The sequence below is a fragment of the Papio anubis genome, chromosome 17 (genome assembly GCF_008728515.1).
Source record: "Papio anubis isolate 15944 chromosome 17, Panubis1.0, whole genome shotgun sequence".
NCBI classification, from domain to species: domain Eukaryota; kingdom Metazoa; phylum Chordata; class Mammalia; order Primates; family Cercopithecidae; genus Papio; species Papio anubis.
The window spans coordinates 49636615-49658538 of NC_044992.1; the positions used below are offsets into that span (position 1 = coordinate 49636615).

Sequence of the window (21924 nt, forward strand, 5' to 3'; positions counted from 1 at the left end):
AACAACAACAACAAAAACAAAACAACAAAAACCCAAACCCCCGCAGTCTTACTAGCTTGAATTGTTCAGGGCAACCCCAGCAGGTGGCAATAATGGGAGGAAATCCTATCAAAATAAGAGCCACAGAGAGGGAGGCTCAAATTCTGTGCATAAACTATAGTCCCAGCTACTCAGGAGTCCCAGTACCTGTAGTCCCAGCTACTTGGGAGGTTGAGGTGGGAGGCTCGCTTGAACCCTGGAAGTCAAGGCTGTAGTGAGCTGTGATGATGCCACTGCAAGCCAGCCTGGGTGACAGAGTGAGACCCTGTTTTTAAAAAAAAAAAAAAAAAATTCAGAACTTTAAAAAAATCACCCTGAAAAGAAACCCCGTGCCCTTTTATTATTTTTTTCACTTTTTTGACTTTATTATTTTTTCTTTAAAACAATATTTATTCTTTTTTGTTGAGACTGGGTGTCACTATGTTGTCCAGGCTAGTCTTGAACTCCTGGGCTCGAGACATCCTCCTGCCTCAGCCTCCCAAAATGCTGAGATTACAGGTGTGAGCCACTGTGTCTGGCCAAGAAACCCTTTAGCCATCACGTTCCATTCTCTCCATCACCCCAGCCCTAGGCATTAATAATCCACTTTTTGCCTCTATAGATTTGTCTACTCTAGACATATCATAAAAATGCTATCATATATGTGGTCTTTTTTGACTGACTTCTTTCACTTAGTATGTTTTCAAGGTTTATCTATGTTGTAACATGTATCATTACTTCATCCCTTTTTATTGCTGAATAACATTTCATTGTATGAATATACTACATTTTATTTATCCATTCATCCATTGTGGAACATCTGGGTTGTTTCCAATTTTGGGCTACTGTGTATAATGCTGTTATGAATATTTGTGTACACATTTTCTTTTTTTTTTTTTTTTTTTTTTTTTTTGAGACGGAGTCTCGCTCTGTCGCCCAGGCTGGAGTGCTGTGGCCGGATCTCCGCTCACTGCAAGCTCCGCCTCCCGGGTTCCCGCCATTCTCCTGCCTCAGGCTCCCGAGTAGCTGGGACTACAGGCGCCTGCCACCTCGCCCGGCTAGTTTTTTGTATTTTTTAGTAGAGACGGGGTTTCACCGTGTTAGCCAGGATGGTCTCGATCTCCTGACCTCGTGATCCGCCCGTCTCGGCCTCCCAAAGTGCTGGGATTACAGGCTTGAGCCACCGCGCCCGGCCTGTGTACACATTTTCTATGGACATTTAGTTTTTTTTTCTCTTGGGTGTATACCTAGGAGTGGAATTGTTGGATTATATGGTAACTCTATGATAAGCCCTTCAAGAAATTGCCAGAGTATTTTTCAAAGTAGTTACCCCATTTTACATCTTCACCAGTAGTGAATGGGGGTTCCAATTTCTGCATATCTTCACCATGAATCTTTTTAAGAAAACAGATTATTGACCGGAGGTCAGGCATTCGAGGCCACCCTGGCCAACATGGCGAAATCCCTCCTCTAATAAAAATACGAATATTATTGGCCTGGGGTGGTGGCTCACGCCTTTAATCCCAACACTTTGGGAGGCCGAGGCGGGCGGATCACGAGGTCAGGAGACTGAGACCATCCTGGCTAACACAGTGAAACCTCATCTCCACTAAAAATACAAAAAATTAGCCTGGTGTGGTGGCGGAAGCTTATAGTTCCAGCTACTTGGGAGGCTGAGGCAGGAGAATCGCTTGAACACAGGAGGCGGAGGTTGTAGTGAGTTAAGATCATGCCACTGCACTCCTGCATGGGTGACAGAGTGAGACTCCATCTCCAAAACAAAACAAAACACAAAACAAATATTAGCGGGCCATGGTGGTGCATGCCTATAATCTCAGCTACTCAGGAGGCTAAGGCGGGAGTATCGCTTGAACCCGGGAGGCAGAGGTTGCAGTGAGCTGAGATCGTGCCATTGTTGCCTGGGCAACAAAGCAAGACTCTGTCTCAAAAACAAAACAAAACAGGTTATTGATATATAATTCATATACCACACAATCCACTCAAAGAGTGCAATTCAGTGGTTGTGGTATATCATGTTAATTTTTAAAATTGTGGTAAAATACGAAAGTTGCCATTTTAACAATTTTTTATATACATATATATATACATACACGTGTGTGTGTGTGTGTGTGTGTGTGTATATATATTTTTTGAGACGGAGTCTTGCTCTGTTGCCAGGCTGGAGTGCAGTTGCGCGATCTCGGCTCACTGCAACCTCTGCCTCCCGGGTTCAAGCAATTCTCCTGCCTCAGCCTCCCAAGTAGCTGGGACTATAGGCACATACCACTATGCCCAGCTAATTTTTGAATTTTCAGTAGAGACAGGGTTTCACCATGTTGGCCAGGATAGTCTCGATCTCTTGACCTCGTGATCCTCCTGCCTTGGCCTCCCAAAGTGCTGGGATTACAGGCGTGAGCCACCGTGCCCAGCCATATATATATATATATATATATATATAATTTATTTATTTATTTATTTATGTATTTTTGAGACAGAGTCTCGCTTTGTTGCCCAGGCTGGAGTGCAGTGGTGCGATCTCGGCTCACTGCAAGTTCTGCCTCCCAGATTCACACCATTCTCCTGCCTCAGCCTCCCGAGTAGCTGGGACTACAGGCATCTGCCACCACGCCTGGCTAATTGTTTTGTATTTTTAGTAGAGACAGGGTTTCACTGTGTTAGCCAGGATGGTCTCGATCTCCTGACCTTGTGATCCTCCTGCCTCGGCCTTCCAAAGTGCTGGGATTGCAGGCGTGAGCCACCGCACCTGGCCTATATATATATTTTAAATATAGAGATGGGGCCTTGCTATGTTGCCCAGGCTACTTTTGAACTTCAGGCCTCAATCTATTCTCCCGCCTCAGCCTCCTAAAGTTCTGGGATTGTAGAAGTGAGCCACTGTGCCTGGCCCCCATTTTAACCTTCTTTTTTTTTTTTTTTTGAGATGGAGTCTTGCTCTGTTGCCCAGGCTGGAGTGCAGTGGCATGATCTTGGTTTACTACAACCTCCACCTCTTGGGTTCAAGCAATTCTTCTGCCTCAGCCTCCCGAGTAGCTGGGATTACAGGCACCCACCATCACACCCAGCTAATTTTTGTATTTTTAATAGAGATGGGGTTTCAGCATGTTGGCCAGATAGTGCTTGAACTCCTGAGCTCAGGTGATCCACCTACCTCAGCCTCCCAAAGTGCTGGGATTACAGGTGTGAGACACCATGCCCAGCCTTAACCATTTTTTAATGTACAATTCAGTGGCATTAATTACACTGACAATGTGCATAACTATCACCACTATTTATTTCCAAAATAAAAGAGAAACTCTGTTCCCATTAAGCAATTCTCCATTCCCCCCTTCTCCTAGCCCCTGGTTACCTGTAATCTACTTTCTGTCTCTACAAATTTGCCTAGTTTAGTCTAGATATTTCACTTAAGTGGAATAATACAATATTTGTCCTTTTACAATCTGGCTTATTTCACTTAGCATGTTTTCAAGTTTCATCCATGTTGTAGCACGTGTCATACTTTCATTCCTTTGTTTTCTTTTTGAGACGGAGTCTCGCTCTGTCGCCCAGGCTGGAGTGCAGTGGCGTGATCTTGGCTCAATGCAAGCTCCACCTCCCAGGTTCACGCCATTCTCCTGCCTCAGCCTCCTGAGTAGCTGGGACTACAGACACCCACCACCATGCCCGGCTAATTTTTTATATTTTTATTAGAGATGGGGTTTCACCGTGTTAAGACAGATGGTCTCGATCTCCTGACCTCGTGATCCGCCCACCTCGGCCTCCCAAAGTGCTGGGATTACAAGCATGAGCCACCGTACCCGGCCCATTCCTTTTTATGAAATTTAATTTTAATATTAAAGACTATTTCAGTCCAGGTGCGGTGGCTCATGCCTATAATCCCAGCTCTTTGGGAGACTGAGGTAGTCAGATTGCTTTGAGCTCAGGAGTTCAAGAACAGTCTGGGCAACATGGCCAAATCCCGTCTCTACTAAAATACAAAAATTAGCCGGGCATGATGGCAGGCGCCTGTAATCTCAGCTACTCAGGAGGCTGGGGCAGGAGAATCGCTTGACCCTGGGAGGCAGAAGGCGGAAGTTGCAGTGAGCCGAGATTGTGTCACTGCATTCCAGCCTGGGCAGCAGAGCAAGACTCTGCCTCAAAAAAAAAAAAATTATGTCGTCAGAGTCCTAGAAGGAGTAAGAATGTAAGACCAAAGAAACATTCAAGAAATAATGGCAGAAAATTTCTCAAATTTGACAAGAGACGTAGAACTACAAGTTCAAGAAGCTGAGAAACCACAAACATGATAAGCTCAAAATCTATGCCAAGACACGTAATAAATCTAACTCCTGAAAACTAATAACAAAAGAAAAAGAATATTGACCAAGCAGTAAAAAGAGAAAAAGAAACATCAGCTACAAAGGAAAAACAGATTGAACCACAGTAGATTTCTCATCAAAAACTAAAAAAAGGGCAGAAGAGTGGCACAACGTTTTCAAATGCTCAAAGAAAAAAACTATCAAAAACAGAAAAGAAATCAACATATTTCGAGATGAAAAACTAACAAATTTGTCATCTGTAGATCTACCATACAAAAATGGCTAAAAAGGAGGGGCCAGGTGTAGAGACTCACTCCTGTAATCCCATCACTTTGGGAAAACGAGGCGGCGGATGCTTGAGACCAGGGTTGAGACCAGCCTGGCCGATGTGGCAAACAGTCTCTACTAAAAACACAAAAAATTGCCAGGCATGAGGTGGCACATGACTATAGTTCCAGCTTCTCTGGAGTCTGGGCAGGAGAATCAGTTGAACCTGGGAGGTGGAGGTTGCAGTGAGCAGAGATCCACACCCACTGCAATCAGCCTTGATGACAGAACAAGACTTCATCTCAAAAAAAAAAAGAAAGAAAGCTAAAAGGGAAGTTCTTGAAGGCCGGGCGCAGTGGCTCAAGCCTGTAATCCCAGCACTTTGGGAGGAGGCCGAGACGGAGATCCGCGAGGTCAGGAGATCGAGACCATCCTGGCTAACGGTGAAACCCCGTCTCTACTAAAATACAAAAACTAGCCGGGCGAGGTGGCGGAGCGCTGTGGTCCCAGCTACTCGGGAGGCAGAGGCAGGAGAATAAGCACAAACCAGGGAGGCGGAGCTTGCAGTGAGCTGAGATCCGGCCACTGCACTCCAGCCGGGCTACCACACAGAGCAAAGACTCCGTCTCAAAAAGGAAGTTCTTGAAAAGAAGAAAGGGAAATGATAAAAGGGACCTTGGCTGGAGCGCGGTGGCTCACGCCTGTAATCCCAACGCCGGAGGCTCCAGGAGCGAAGGATCCGCGAGGTCAGGACATTGAGACCATCCCATCCTGGCTCACACAGTGAAACCCCGTCTCTACTCAAAATACAAAAAACTAGCCAGGCGTGATGGCGGGCGCCTGTAGTCCCAGCTACTCGGGAGGCTGAGGCAGGAGAATGGGGTGAACCCGGGAGGTGGAGCTTGCAGTGAGCCGAGATCGGGCCACTGCACTCCAGCCTGGGCGACAGAGCGGGACTCCGTCTCAAAAAAAAAAAAAAAAAAGAAAGGCCCTTGGAACATCAAGGTTGAAAAAAGGACACGGAAAGCAAATATATGAGTAATTACAATATGCTTTCCTTCTTGTATTAGTCACCTAGGGCTTCCATAACAAAATATCGCAGACTGGGTAACTTGACCAACAGTATTTATTTTCTCACCGTTCTGGAGGCTGGAAGTCTAAGACTAAGGTGTTGGTAGATTTGGTTTTTCCTGAGGCCTATTTTCTTGGCCTGTAGATGGCCACCTTCTTGCTGTGTCCTCCCCTGGCCTTCTGTATGTGTGTGACCACTCCTGGTGCCTTTTCCTCTTCTTAAAAGGACACTGGGCCAGGTGCGGTGGCTCACCCCTGTAATCCATCACTTTGGGAGGCCAAGGCAGGCGGATCACCTAAGGTCGGGGGTTTGAGACCAGCCAACATGGAGAAACCCCGTCTCTACTGAAAAAACAAAATTAGCCAGGCGTGGTGGCACATGCCTGTAATCCCAGCTACTCAGGAGGCTGAGGTAGGAGAACTACTTGAACCCGGGAGACGGAGGTTGCGGTGAGCCGAGAGTGAAACTCCATCTCAAAAAAAAAAAAAAAAAAGGACACCAGCTGGGCTCGGTGGCTCACACCTGTAATCCCAGCACTTTGGGAGGCCGAGGTGGGAGGATCACTTGAGGTCAGGAGTTTGAGACCAGCTTGGTCAACATGTTGAAACCTCTGTCTCTACTAAAACAGAAAACGACAACAAAAAAAATTAGCTGGGTGTGGTGGCACACGCCTGTAATCTCAGCTACGCAGGAGGCTGAAGCAGGAGAATCACTTGAATCCGGAAGGTGGAGGTTGCAGTAAGCTGAGATTGCACCGCTGCACTCCAGCCTGGGCAACAGAGCGAGACTCCGTCCCCCCCACAAAAAAGGACACCAGTCCTGTTGGATTAGTGTCCCACACTTATGGCCTCATTTAGTCTTTATTTATTTGAGATGAGGGTCTCACTCTGTTGCCCAGGCTGGAATGCAGTGGTACGATCTCAGATCACTGCAACCTCCGTCTCCCAGGTTCAAACAATTGTCCTGCCTCAGCCTCCCAAAGAGCTGGGATTACAGGTGTGTGCCACCACTCCTGGCTAATTTTTTTGTGTTTTTAGTGGAGACAGGGTTTCACCATGTTGGTCAGGCTAGTCTCGAACTCCTGACCTCAAATGATCTGCCCATCATGGCCCCCCAAAGTGATGGGATTACAGGTGTGAGCCACTGCGCCCAGCCCTCATTTAATCTTAATTACATCTTTAAAAGCCCTGTCTCCAATGTAAAGGGGTGAGGGGTTCAACCTATGAATTTGGGAAGACACAATTCAGTCTATAACACTTCTCTTTAGTTTTCTCAATTATGTTTGATGGTTGAAGCAGACTGTATAACATTGCCCAATGTGGTTTAGGAAATATTTAAGACAATTATGTCTTAAATGGGAAAGTAAAAAGACTGAAACAGAGGTAAGAGTTTTATACTTAAGCTGATAAAAATGTGACACCATTTGACTGTGATAATTTATATATGTATAATATGAAACCCATTACAACCACTTAAAAAATCTATACAAAGAGATACACTCAAAAACACTATAGGAAAATTAAAATGGGATTAATAAAAAAAGGTACAAGTAACCCACAGTAAGCCAGAAAAAATAAAACACAAAGACAACAAGAGGAACAAGCAGAAAACAAAAAATGAAACTGCAGACTTAAGCCTTTTATTTATTTACATGCTTACTTTTTTAGCAATGGAGTCTTGCTCCAAGGCTAGAGTGCCAGTGGCATGATCGTAGTTTGCTACAGCTTCGGAATTCCTGGGCTCAAGTGATCCTCCCACCTCAACTTCCCAAGTAGTTGGGACTACAGGCGCACATGCCACCACTCCTGGCTAGTTAAAAAAAATTTTTTGATCTTGCTATGTTGCCCAGACTGGTCTCAAACTCCTGGGCTCAAATGATCCTTCTGCCTCAGCCTCTCAAAGTGCCGGGGTTACAGGCATGAGCTACCACACCTGGCTTTTAAGCCTTAACATATCAATAATTACATTAAATGTAAACAAAGTGCAGAAATTAAAAAGCAGACTTTGGCCAAGCACGGTGGCTCACACCTGTAATCCCAGCACTCTGGGAGGCCAAGGCAGGCAGATTACTTGAGATCAAGAGTTTGAGACCAACCTCATCAACATGGTGAAACCCCGTCTCTACTAAAAATACAAAAAAATTAGCTGGGTGTGGTGGTGGGTGACTGTAATCCCAGCTACTTGGGCGGCTGAGGCAGGAGAATCACTTGAACCCAGGAGGCAGAGGTTGTGGTGCGCTGGGATGGTGCCACTGCCTCCCAGCAGGTGACAGAGCAAAGACTCCAATCTCAAAAATACAAAATAGGCCGAGACGTGGCTCACGCCTGTAATCAACACTTTGGGAGGCTTGGGGCCCAGGATGGATAGCCTGAGGTTAGGAGTTCAAGACCAGCCTGACCAACATGGTGAAACCCCGTCTCTACTAAAAATACAAAAATTGGCTGGTGGTGGCTCGTGCCTGTAATCCCAGCTGCTTGGGAGAGCTGAGGCAGGAGAATTGCTTGAACCAGGAGGCGGAGGAGTTAAGGTGAGCCAGTGCACCATTACTGCACTCCAGCCTGGGCAACAAAGGCTTGAAACTCTGTCTCAATAAATAAATAAATAAATAAATAAATAAATAAATAAATAAAAATAAAAAAATAAGCAGACATTGACACTGGATTAAAAATATAACACAACAGGCGGTGGTGGCTCAAGCCTGTAATCCCAGCACTGGGAGGCGAGGCAGGCCCGGATCAAGTCCAGGAGATCGAGACCATCCTGGCTAACAAGGTGAAACCCGTCTCTATTAGAGAAATACAAAAACTAGCCCGAGGCGAGTGAGCCTGTAGTCCCAGCTACTCAGGGGAGGCTGAAGCGGAGAATGGCGTGAGCAGAGGGCTTGCAGTGAGCTGAGATCCGGCCACTGCCTCCAGCCTGGGCGTGGAAATGAGACTCCGTCTCAAAAAAAAAAATATATAACACAACAATATGCTGTTTCTTTTTCTTTCTTTTTTTTTTTTTTGAGCGAACCTTGCTCTGTTGCCCAGTAGCGCGATCTCAGCTCACTGCCTTCCGCCTCCCAGGAATAGCCGATCTCTTGTCTCAGCCCCCCTAGTAGCTGGGATTACAGGCACGCATCACCATGCCCGGCTAATTTTTGTATTTTTAGTAGAGACGGGATTTCGCCATGTTGGCCAGGCTGGTCTCAAATCTCTGACTTCAGGTGATCCACCCGCCTCGGCCTTCCAAAGTGCTGAGATTACAGGCGTAAGTCACTGTGCCCGGACAATAATATGCTGTTTTCAAGAATCTCATTTCAGGCCAGGTCCAGTGGATCACATCTGTAATCTCAGTACTTCAAGGGACTGAGCAGGGAGGATCATTTGAGTCCAGGTGTTTGAGTGCAGCCTGTGCAACATAGGGAGACATTGTCTCCATGAAGAATCAAAAAATTAGTCTGGTTTGGTGGTGTGTGACTGTGGTCCCAGCTACTCCAGAGGCTGAGGCGGGAGGACTGCTTCAGCCTGGAAGCTGAAGGCTGCAGGGAGTCATGATTGCACCATTGCACTCCAGCCTGGGCAACATAGCAAGAGAGTCTTTTTAGAAAAAAAGAAATGGGTTGGGTGCCATGGCTCATGCCTGTAATCCCAGCACTTTGGGAGGCAGAGGCAGGCAAATCGCCTGAGGTCAGGAGTTTGAGACAAGCCTGGCCAACACGATGAAACCCTGTCTCTACTAAAAATACAAAAATTAGCCAGGTGTAGTGGTGTGCACCTGTAATCCCAGCTACTCGGGAGGTGGAGGTTATGGTGAGCCAAGATTGCGCCCCTGCACTCCAGCCTGGGTGACAGAGCAAGACCCCATATCTTAAAAGAAGAAAAGTTTACTAAGTATATACTGAATACCAGGTACCAAAATAGGCAGTGAGAATACAATAAGTGAGATACGCAGGGTCCCTTCTCTTGGAGCTTTATGTACTACTGAAAGTTAGATCTCTCCTTTGACCATTGAATCAACTAGATTTCTCTATTAGAATTTTCCAATGTATTCATTCCACGTCTCCCTTTCTTTCTTGAAGTCACTAGAAACCCAATATAGAAACATTTGACAGATTTTCCACTTCAGAAATCTCCAACTAGTTTCTCACTTTCCTGGACAAATATTTCAGGTCTAACGTCGCAGACGTTTCTCGGCCTTGTGTCACTCAGCCCTTTCCCTCGTTCCCATCCCAAGATTTCTCATGTTTTCCAAATTTAATTTCCTTAAAAAGCCTCTTTGCATAGCATTCTTAACTTCCACAACTTAAGAGGCTCACTGCCTCATGTGTCTGTCACAGGCGTCATGAGGATTGCATAAAATGTCACATGCCTTAGGCTCATTTATATCTCCTTGTCCATGCAATCATTAGCAGAGCTTCAGGGGAAGTCTCAAAATCTATTAGGTTTTTACTTTTTACCAAAAGGCCTTTATCTTAAACACTCACAGGCTTTGAAAGTAAAAGCAGAAGTATTTTAAGGAACTCAGAGTAAAGCTGTAAAAGGGACTACTTCTATGGAAACAAACTGCTAATCAACAGGTCACCTAAAGGTTGTAATAGTAGAATTCTCTCAATGAATGCTCAAATCAGATTCTTGGTAGAACAGTTTAAGAATCAGAATCCATTTTCACATAAAAAGAAAACTTTAAAAAATGGAATTTTGGTTGCAAAAAGGAAAATATATGCCAGGTGTGGTGGCTTACGCCTGTAATCCCAGGACTGTGGGAGGCCAAGGAGGGCAAATCACTTGAGGTCAGGCGTTCGAGACCAGCCTGGCCAACATGGTGAAACCGTGTCTCTACTGCCAGGTGCCGTGGCTCACACCTGTAATCCCAGCACTTTGGGAGGCCAAGGTGGGTGGATCACCTGAGGTCAGGAGTTTGAGACCAGCCTGGCCAACATGGTAAAACTCTGTCTCTACTAAAAATACAAAAATTAGCTGGGCGTGGTGGTGCATGCCTGTAATTCCAGCTACTCGGGAGGCTGAGGCAGGAGAATCACTTGAACCCGGGAAGAGGAGGTTGCAGTGAGCCAAGATGGCACCACTGCACTCCAGCCTGGGTTACAGAGACTCTGTATCAAAAAAAACAAAAAACAAAAAACAAAAAAACCAAAAAACCCTATCTCTACTAAAAATAGAAAAAAATTAGCTGGGTGTGGTGGCAGGCCCTGTAATCCCAGCTACTTGGGAGGCTGAGGCAGAACTGCCTGGACCTGGGAGGCAGAGGTTGCAGTGAGACGAGATTGCACCATTGCACTCCAGTCTGGATGACAGAGTGACACTCCGTCTCAAAAAAAAAAAAAAAAAAAATTCATGTATAACGGGGAACCTGTGAAGGTGGCCTTATTTGGAAATAGGATATTTGCAGATGTAATCAGGTTAAGATGGGATCATACTGGATTAAGTGGTGCCCTAAGTTAATGGCTGGTGTCCCTATAAGAGGAGGAGAATTTGCCTACAGACAGAGACACATACAGGAGGCCAGGTGCAGTGGCTCACTCCTGTAATCCCAGCACTTTGGGAGGCTGAGGCGGGGGGATCACTTGAAGCCAGGAGTTTGAGACCAACCCGAGCAGTATGGCAAAGTCCCGTCTCTACTGAAAATACAAAAATTAGTTGGGCATGGTGGTGTACACTTGTAATCCCAGCTACTCAGGAGACTGAGGCAGGAGAATTGCTTGAACCTGGGAGGTGGAGGTTGCAGTGAGCTGAGATTGCACCACTGCACTCATCTGGGTGACAGAGCAAGACTCTATCTCAAACAAACAAAAAAAAAAAAAGGGGGGGGAGAGAGAGAGACATAAAGAAGAAAGAATACCATGTGAAGATGGCGGCAGCAATTGAGATGATTGCATCTATAAGCCAAGGAACACCAAGGATTTCTGGCAACCACCGGAAGCCAGGAAGAGGGAAGAGAAGATTCTTTCCCAGAGCCTTTGGAGGTATCATGCTCTGCAGACACCTTGATTTCAGACGTCTAGCCTGCACTGTGAGAGAATAAATTTCTGTGTTTTTGTTTTTTTGAGACAGAGTCTCACTGTGTCACCCAGGCTGGAATGCAGTGGCTCAATCACGGCTCACTGCAGCATCAACCTCCCTGGCTCAGGCTCAAGCCATCCTCCCACTTCAGCCTCCTGAGTAGCTGGGTCTACAGGCACGTGCCACCACACCCAGCTAATTTTTTATATATATATTTTACAGACAGGGGTCTTGCTGTGCTGTCCAGGCTGGTCTCAAACTCCTGGGCTCAAGACATCCTTCTGCCTTGGCCTCCCAAAGTGCTGGGATAACAGGAGTGAGCCACCACATGTGGCCAATTTCTGTTGTTTTTTGTTTTTTTGAGACAAAGTGTTGCTTTTTCGTCCAGGCTGGAGTGAAGTGGTGCAATCTTGGCTCACTGCGGCCTCTGCCCCCTGGTTTCAAGTGATTCTCTTGCCTTAGCCTCCCAAGTAGCTGAGACTACAGGCGCCCACCACCGCGTCCTGCTAATTTTTGTATTTTTAGTAGAGATGGGGTTTCCCCATGTTGGCCAGGCTAGCCTTGAACTCCTGACTTCAGGTGATAGGCTCGCCTCGGTCTCCCAAAGTGCTAGGATTACAGGCATGAGTCACCATGGCTGGTCTGATTTCTGTTGTTTTAAAAGTTACCCAGGTTGTGGTTATTTGTATGGCGGCCTTAGGAAACGAATACTGGAAGCCTATGGAGAAGACATTGGAGCAGATATGTATTTCAAAACACTGGGCTTAACGTTAAAACTCTCCTCTAGGCCCCATTATCCTCTATCCCATCTAAGTGGGATAAGCTAACATGAGCTAGCTGATTCTTTACTGGTGGAAATTTGGACAGTTGACATGAATTCAAACTAAAAATTAAACATAAACAAAAACCACATTTAATCATTTCACTACAGCAACAATTGTCATAACTTTTTGAGACTCTATCAGTTAGATCCCTACCTCTGTTCTATTCTTTTTGTGGTAGTGAAGAACTAATCTTTATAATTTTTTTTTTTTTTTTTTGAGACTGAGTTTTGCTCTTATTGCCTATGCTGGAGGGCAATGGCACGATCTCGGCCACTGCAACCTCCCCCTCCTGGGTGCAAGTGATTCTCCTGCTTTAGCCTCCTGAGCAGCTGGGATTACAGGCATGCACCACCATGCCCAGCTAATTTTTTGTATTTTCAGTAGAGACAGGGTTTCACCATGTTGGCCAGGCTGGTCTCGAACTCCCGACCTCAGGTAATCCACCTGCCTCAGCCTTCCAAAGTGTTGGGATTACAGGCGTGAGCCACCACACCTGGCTTTAATTGTTTTTTAGCCATTTTCACAAATGCTAGAGAATAGCTTGGTTTAGATACTCAGAACTGTGTCACCGGCCAAGCCTCATACGGAATTGCTCGTCTTCTAGGGCTGTAGGTGTGGTCAACAGCATTTTAAATTTGATCTTATTGGACATATGCCTCAGTTTTACCATATCATCTGTTAAGTGGGGATAATAATAGTAACTGCCTCCTAGTGTTGTTGTGAGGATTAAATGAGTTCGTATTTACCAAGCATGTAGAAAAGTGCCTGGCACATAGCAAGTATTAATCATTGGACTCCTCTCTCTCTTGCCATTTGGGAAGTTTATTTCTCACTGAACCATGAGCTCTTCTAGGATAAGAAGCATGTCTGTTTCATTTTCCGTCCCCAGCACCTAGCACCCCTCTCTGGCACATAGTAGGCCCTCAGCAAGCATCTGCTGCCTAAAAGGCACTATCCAGCAGGCAGTATGAAATTCCATTTCTGAGTCTTGAAGAATGGAGTCAGGTGGAAAAACAGATATGAGTTCTATACATAAACGTTTAAGCTTGACAACAGGCAAGACCATCAAGGAAGAGAGCATGGAGGGAAAATAAATAGAACACCAAGGAAGGATTGATGGCAGGAGGTGGAAGCAAACAGAAAAGGAGTTCTGAAACAATATTCTTTCAAAGAAGCTATGAAAAGAGTTCAAGGGAACTGAAGTAAGTCCAGAGGAAAGGCTGTCTTAAAAGTGGAGTGTGAAAAATTTGTGGTTAGCAAGCAGCTGACTGAGGTTAATTTTTTTTTTAACTCTCAGAGGAAGGAAATGACATTGTGTAATAGTTTTCTCTAACTTGGCAGGCTTTCAAATGTGGGTGCCTATCTGTCTTGCCAGAAGAGTTGACAGCTAGGCAGCAGGGAGAAGTAGGGTATGGCTCTAAGACTCTGTGTCTTAAGATTGTATCAAAGTCAATTTATATCTTCGCTCACAATATGAGACAATAAATTCAAATAGAACATCCATTTTTGCCCCCTTATTATTTTGTTTAGGTTGGTAAAGCAGGTTTGATTATTATTTTTTTTTTTCAGGTTGACAAAATTATCAGCAACAAGTTTTTATCTGGAATATCTCCCTCATCACACTTGAATTTCAATAGGGTTCCACCACCCAGGGAGACTGAATAACCGGTTTTCTGAGTTTTTCCTGATTCTGGTTATCATAAACGATTCTGGTTATCACAAATGACCTGAGATCCCACTCTTCCTTAAAAAGGCAAGAAAAGGGAATCAGTATCAATATTTGATAATGGCATTTAAAAAATAACAGGTATCACTTCAGAGTTTAAAAACGTTTTTCGATATTTAATTTACAAGAGTACAAGCCATAAAAAATGTTTTTAAAATAAATTTGAGGAATTGAAAACTCTTAAGTGGTCAAATGAGCCCACATGAATCTACCAAACAAGACTGAAATGTACTTTCACAACATATGGTCTGATGAGGTTTTTCCTGTTAAATAGAGAAAAATAGACCCGGGGAAGTTGCTGGAAGACATGAACCATGTACCATTTAAAGACAGGTTTTCCATACTTATGCGAATGAGACCCCATTAAATACTCCACTACAGGATCTAAAGCTAGCCTCTCCCCGGTCTGGGGCTCAAATGTTCTCATCTGTAAAATAAGGGAAAAGGGAAAGGGTGGGGTGTGTGTGTGTGTGTGTGTGTGTGTGTGTGTGAATTCCTTGGATATGAAAATAGAGAAGACATTAATTATTTGGGTATGTGTGAATTCATTCTTTCGATATGAAAAATAAAGAGAGGGCTTGGCGCGGTGGCTCACACCTGTAATCCCAGCACTTGAGGGCCGGGCGCGGTGGCTCACACCTGTAATCCCAGCACTTTGGGAGGCCGAGGCGGGTGGATTACTTGAGGCTAGGAGTTCGAGACCAGCCTGGGCAACATGGCGAAACCCTATCTCTACTAAAAATACAAAAATTGCTGGGCGGCGTGGCACGCGCCTGTAATCTCAGCTACTAGGGAGGCTGAGGCAGGAGAATCGCCTGAACCCGGGAGGCGGAGGCTGCAGTGAGCCGAGAATGTGCCATTGCATTCCAGCCTGGGAAACAGACCATCTTAAAAATAAATAAATAAATAAAAAATAAATCCGGGCGTGGTGGCTCACGCTTGTAATCCCAACACTTTGGGAGGCGGAGGCGGAGGCGGGTGGATCACGAGGTATGGAGTTCGAGACCAGCCTGGCCAACATGGTGAAATCCCGTCTCTACTAAAAAATACAAAAAACTAGCCGGGCGAGGTGGCGGGCGCCTGTAGTCCCAGCTACTCTGGAGGCTGAGGCAGGAGAATGGCATGAACCCGGGAGGCGGAGCTTGCAGTGAGCTGAGATCCGGCCACTGCACTCCAGCCTGGGGGACAGAGCAAGACTCCGTCTCAAAAAAAAAAAAAAAAAAAATACAAAAATTAGCCGGGCATGGTGGTGCGTGCCTGTAGTCCCAGCTACTTGGCGGAGAATCGCTTGAACCCAGGAGGTGGAAGTTGCAGTGAGCCGAGATCACGCCACTGCACTCCAGCTTGGGCAACACAGTGAGACTTCATCAAAAAAAAAAAAAAAAGAAAAGACAACCTTGCCTCAGTACAAGGGGTAAGGAAAAAGGATTCAGGGAGGCTCAGAAACTTAAGGCCTCAAGCACCTGCAACTCCAGCCCCTCCTGCTAACCCTCCGCAGCCTGGAGACACAGCACAAGGGCCAAGATGGCGTCAGCTTGCCGAGTCTCGCCTGCGATCCGCGTGATTTCGCACCGCTGCAGCCCAGGCAAGGCCGCGCCCCATTGGCCAACAGCAATGAGGTCATTGCGGGGGCGGGGGCGGGGGCCGGCGGCGGCGCAGGGGCGGGGCTTTGCGGACGCACGGACGTCGAAGCGCTGCTCCCGGAGCCGCGGAGGCTGCGGGCTTGGCTGCGGCGGTTGCTGTGGCGGCGGTTGGAGGTGAGTTGGGGCTATAGGTTTAGTGCAACAGGGAGCGGCCCTCGATGGACGTAGGAAATCCTTCTAAGAGCCCCCTTGATTGTCAAAGGAATTGGCAGGGATCTTAAGTCTTCGAGATAAAATGGGGGTTCGCCTCCTCCTTGGGCACCTCTTCTGTCCTGAGGAACCGGAGGCTCACTGCCCTTTGGAAGCCCCGAATCCCTTCCCTGCTTCAAGGGGTAGGCGGAGGAACGGGAGGTTATTGGATAGGCAGAATAATTTAGGGGGCTTCTTAAAGGGTCTCTCAGTTTGGGGGTTTTCTTCTCCTTTTTTCCCATCCCAAGGTAGATGTGCCTGGGTCCAGAGAATTCCTGCTCATTGGGTAGACAGGAAATGAAGCAGGTGAATACCGTGGGAGGAGGCGAGGACCGGATGACAGGAGTGAGATTCTTCGAGGCAGGGCGCAGGGGCGCTGTAGTTGGACTCATCTTTTGCAGAATTGCTGTTTCTTCGTATTTTGTTTTGTGATCGTCCAGACTACTTTGGCCTAATTCGTTTTCTGTTAGCCTCCATTGCTATAGAGATACTCTTGGGAGACCTGTGATCTTTAAAGAGCAGGAGGAGGGAGGCGACTCATTGGAGGCTTATCATTATCCACAGCCCCAGAACTCTGCTGATCAGGCCTCATTTTATGTGTTTAGAGGTTGTAGAATCTCTCTTTGTTGAAGGGTGGTGCCGGTAACAGCTGATTTCGATGATTCAGATGTACAGAATCTTAGCGTCAACCTCCATATTCTCTTGAGAAGTCCTTGCTTATGTCTGAGCGTGTGTTACTGTCTTGAACATCACATGCACAAAGGTTTGTTCGTTCAGATTTCTCAAAATGTCTCCCATCCTTCTAGAAGAGTACATCTTCCTTTGATGTCAGACTCATCTGTCAGTACTCAACATAGATGCCCTTATGACACTAAAAATACTGTACATTTTTCTGAGTTTGGATACTGGACAGGCTGTGCCTTAAACATTAGCTGATAGAGAATAAATAATTGCAGTTTCAGGACCACTGATAGCGCCAGTTGTCTCATACCCGGCTACAGTAAGACAGCCCTAAAACGAAACCTATATTGGCTCATGAGATTTGACAGATGGAAGAATGTAATTAATCTTGAAGGTAGGGATGAGAAAGAGAAAGCTGCAGAGGTAGAAGGCTTATTCTTTGTGGCTTGATAAAACTGCTTTGTCATTACCAGTGTGTTCCTGTCATGCTTGATTTGAAATTGAGCTTAATATGCAAGCTGGTTGCTTTTTCCAGATAATAGTTATTTGTTTGAATTCCTAAGGGGGAAACACTATTTTCTGAGGAATCTGGAAGATTAACCCCTTTAGTGTAGCCATAGCTTTAGGATAGTGCCAGAACTTTGGGCTTTTAGAAATGCGCATTGTCAGTAGAAGGGAGAAGGATAGTTACAAGGCAGACATCTTTTTTTTTTTTTTTTTTTTTTTTTGAGACGGAGTCTCACTCTGTCCCCCTGGCTGGAGTGCAGTGGCCGGATCTCAGCTCACTGCAAGCTCCGCCTCCCGGGTTCACGCCATTCTCCTGCCTCAGCCTCCCGAGTAGCTGGGACTACAGGCACCCGCCACTTCGCCCGACTAGTTTTTTGTATTTTTTAGTAGAGACGGGGTTTCGCCGTGTTAGCCAGGATGGTCTCGATCTCCTGACCTCGCGATCCGCCCGTCTCGGCCTCCCAAAGTGCTGGGATTACAGGCTTGAGCCACCGCGCCCGGCCGCAAGGCAGACATCTTTATGAGAGGTAATCAAGGCCTCTTCTGTTTGTTTCCTGCACTAGCAAAAACAGATTGAACAGTGTGAAAGTCACTGCCTCAATATTGTGTCCTGGGTATTTAAAGAGTTGTTTGAGGTTCTCAGTTCCTGTCTTTAATCTGGATACATTCTTATATGTTGAGTTGCCCAAAATGTTGTCATTTGATCCTGATGTTGACTGGAACGGAAGTGACTTTTCATCTGGCACCCTGTGGGACAGGATTCAGGAACTGCCCTTGCAATTTCTCCTTTCCATCTTTCTAGATAGGGTGTCAAAACAGTTGTTGACCTGTCCTCATGGGGTGGAATAAATGTAAATGCAAGAGCCTTAGTGGGGTGTCATTTGCTCTTAGCCCTCGTGGTAATTTCCAAAGTTATGTCATTTCTCTTTGCTTCAGATTGGAGAGAAATCCAGGTACCCACTTGACTGGTACCTTCTGCCACCATGGGGGAGCTTTTCCGGAGTGAAGAAATGACACTGGCCCAGCTTTTTCTACAGTCAGAAGCTGCTTATTGTTGTGTCAGTGAATTAGGAGAACTTGGAAAGGTTCAGTTTCGTGACGTAAGTAGTTGTGAGGCTGCGACTTGATTACTGCTGAACTCTGTTGTTATCATGGTCAGATGTCTTATGATGAATGTTTTGTTTTTTTATTTGCAAAAATAACATTATAGCACTGGCTTCCTATTGGCAGAATCCACATTTTGAGTTGTCTTTCTAAAGGTGAGAATGTTTTGTGCCAATCCTTCCATGCTTTTACTAGCTCTTACTTTCAGAACAATCCTAAGCATTCTCCAGGTAATTGGGATGCAGGGAGAGGTTACCAAACTAACCTGACCAAGGCTTTCACTTTGGTTTTGGGCTCTTTAACACCAATAGCAAGGTATTTAAAAAATATATTGCAGTTTTTCCATATAGTAGTACATTTTAGCAAAACAAAATTTGAGGTATCCAGCTATAGATATGTAGTATATAAATAAGCATATATTGAATATTCATTATTTTGGAATATTATACTGGGCACTTGGAGAAGCTATCTAAAGAATATGGACAATCTAGGCTGGGTGCAGTGGCTCACGCCTGTAATCCTAGCACTTTGGGAGGCTGAGGTGGGCAGATCGTGAGGTCAGGAGTTTGAGACCAGTCTGGTCAACATGGTGAAACCACGTCTCTACTAAATAAATTTAGCATGATGGCACAGGCCTGTGATCCTAGCTAGTTGGGAGGCTGAGGCAGGAGAATTGCCTGAACCTGAGAGGCAGAGGTTGCAGTGAGCTGAGATCGCGCCACTGCACTCCAGCCTGGGCGACAGAGTGAGACTGCATCTCAAAAAACAACAGCAGCAAAAAACTTATCATCCTTAATTTGCAGTTCTTCATCTGGTCCTATGTTGTCCCCCTTCTTAACATCTATTGGCTCTATTCAGCCTTCTTTCCTTTTGCTTATGCTGTACTTCAGTCATACAGAAAAACGAGATGGGGCCAGGTGCAATGGCTCACACCTGAAATGCCAGCATTTTGAGAAGCCAAGGCAGGAGGATCACTTGAGCCCAGGAGTTGGAGACCAGCCTGGGCAACCTAGGGAGATCCTGTCTCTGCCAAAAAAAAAAAAAAAAAAAAAAAAAAAAACCTAGCTGGGTGTGCTGGCACATGCCTGTGGTCTTAGCTACAGCTACTTGGGAGGATCACTGAAGCCTGGGAGGTCGAGGCTTAGTGAGCTGTGATTATGCCACTGCACTCCAGCCTGGGTGACAGCATGACTCTTGTCTCAAAAAAAAAACAAAAAAAGAGGTGGGGGGAATATTATAATGACCACCTGTGTTTCTACTATCTACTTAAGAGGGAAACATTCCATGTATAATTGAAACCTCCAGTGTCTCTTTCTTCCCAGAGGTAACCCGTACAGTTACTTTTTTTGCTTTTATTTCTCCTATGTGTGTTTTTTGTTGTTGTTGTTGTTGTTGTTGATTTTCTTTTTGAGACAGAGTCCGCTCTGTCGCCCAGGCTGGAGTGCAGTGATGCAATCTCAGCTCATTGCAACCTCCGCCTCCTGGGTTCAAGCAATTCTCCTGCCTCAGCCTCCCGAGTAGCTGGGACTACAGGCATGCACCACCATGCCCAGCTAATTTTTGTATTTTTAGTAGAGACGGGGTTTCACCACATTGGCCAGGCTGGTCTCGAATGCCTGACCTCAGGTGATCCACCTGCCTTAACCTCCCAAAGTGCTGGGATTACAGGCATGAGCCACCACACCTGGCCAACAGATATTTCAGTTTCTTCTAGTTCTGTTAATTTTTTTTAACATTAAGAAAAAAAATAGAGATAGGGTCTCGCCATGTTGCCCAGGTTTGTCTTGAACTCCTGGACTCAAGCGATCCTCCTGCCTCAGCCTCCCAAAGTCCTAGGATTACTAGTGTGAGCCACTGTGCCTGGCTGAAATGTACACATCTTAAGAGTACAATTTGCTGAATTGATAACTTTATACACCTCTGTAACCAGCACCCCAATCAGGATATGGAACTTTTTTTTCTTTTGGAGACAGAATCTCGCTCTGTTGCCCAGGCTGGAGTGTAGTGGTGCGATCTCGGCTCACTGCAACCTCCGCCTCCTGGGTTCAAGCAATTCTGCTTCAGCCTCCTGTGTAGCTGCGACTACAGGCACACGCCACCACGCCCGGCTAATTTTTTTTTTTTTTATTTTAGTAGAGATAAGGTTTCACCATGTTGCCCAGGCTGGTCTCAAACTCCTGACCTCAGGTGATCCACCCCCGCTCGGCCTCCCAAAATGCTAGGATTACAGGCGTGAGCCACCAGGCCCAGCCTGAACATTTTCATCAGTCCAGAAAAGTATCTTGTGTCTACTGCTAGTCAGTTGCTACCCTTAATAGGTAACCTGTTTTGATTGCTGTCGTCATAGGATTAGTTTTCCCTGTTCTTGAATTATATGTAAATGACTCATAATTGCAAACTCTGATGTCTGACTTCTTTTACTCAACCTCTGTTTCTTGCAAGTATCTGTAGTTCATTTTTTAAAATTGCTGAACAGTAAGTAGTTCATTGTATGAATACAGCACAATGTTTTCATCCTTTCTTTTGTCATTACTCATTTGGGGCTATTATGATTAAAGCTGAAGTAAACATTATTGTAAAAGTCTTTTTTTTTAATTTACAGGTTTTGATTTTTCTTAAGCAAACCCAGTTGACCCTTGAAAATGCAGGGGTTAGGGGTGCTGATCTCCCCATGCAATCAAAAATCTGCATACAACTTTGACTTCCGCCAAACTTAATTATTGATAGCCTGCTTTTGACCAGAAGCCCTACCAATTTCATAAACAGTCGATTAATAAATATTTTGTATGTTATATGTATTGTACACTGTATTCTTAGAATAAAGTAAGCTAGAGAAAAAATACTGTTAAGAAAATCATATGGAAGATAAACTGTGTTTACTGGAAGTAGATCATTATGAAGGTCTTCATCCTTATTGTTTTTACATTGAGGGAGGCTGAGGAGGAGGAAAGGGAGGGGTTAGTCTTACTGTCTCAGGCTGGCGGAGGTGGAAGAAAATCTGTGTATTAGTGGACCAGCAGAGTTCAAACCCACATTGTTCAAAGGTCAACGGGAACTGAGTAGTGGCATGCTCAGTCATGGGTTGGGTAGGTGTATGTTTAACTTTGTAAGAAACTGCCAACAGTTTTCCAAATCTTTTACTTCATTTTTAATAGCATTTATCACAACAAATTGTAATAATTGGTTTGCATCTGTCTCTTCTATAGAGCTGAAGACCAGGACATAGCTTATTAATCTTAATCGCTAATAAAAATTTTTGCCTTCGATTCCTCTAATATTAATATATTGAGTTCTTGAAGAGAGAACTGTTGAATGCATGGATATGTATGTGTTGTGTGTTTGTATTTTTTTTTTTTTTGAGACTGAGTCTAACTCTGTCACCCAGGTTGGAGTGCAGTGGCGCAATCTCAGCTCATTGCAACCTCCGCCTCCCAGCTTCAAGCGATTCTCCTGTCTCAGCCTCCCGAGTAGCTGGGATTACAGGTGCCCGCCACCACGCCCAGCTAATTTTTTTGTATTTTCAGTAGAGACAGGGTTTCACCATGTTGCCCAGGCTGGTCTCGAACTCCTGACCTCAT

At 45.4% G+C, this 21924-nt stretch overlaps 1 protein-coding gene across 7 annotated transcripts in view; it reads left to right on the forward strand.

The window, feature by feature from the left end:
• The first annotated feature begins 15853 nt into the window (after positions 1-15853).
• Positions 15854-21924, forward strand: part of ATP6V0A1 (ATPase H+ transporting V0 subunit a1) — a 63054-nt gene continuing 56983 nt past the window's right edge. For 5 of the 7 annotated variants that reach the window (XM_003913078.2, XM_003913077.4, XM_003913076.4 and 2 more), the window contains exons 1-2: positions 15854-15979; positions 18179-18342. In XM_003913078.2, coding sequence (XP_003913127.1) covers positions 18226-18342 — 117 coding nt within the window. In that variant the 5' untranslated portion in view covers positions 15854-15979; positions 18179-18225. Of the gene's footprint in view, positions 15980-18176; positions 18343-21924 lie in introns of those variants that run through there. The other 2 variants (XM_003913075.4, XM_017950756.1) reach the window with 2 other exon arrangements.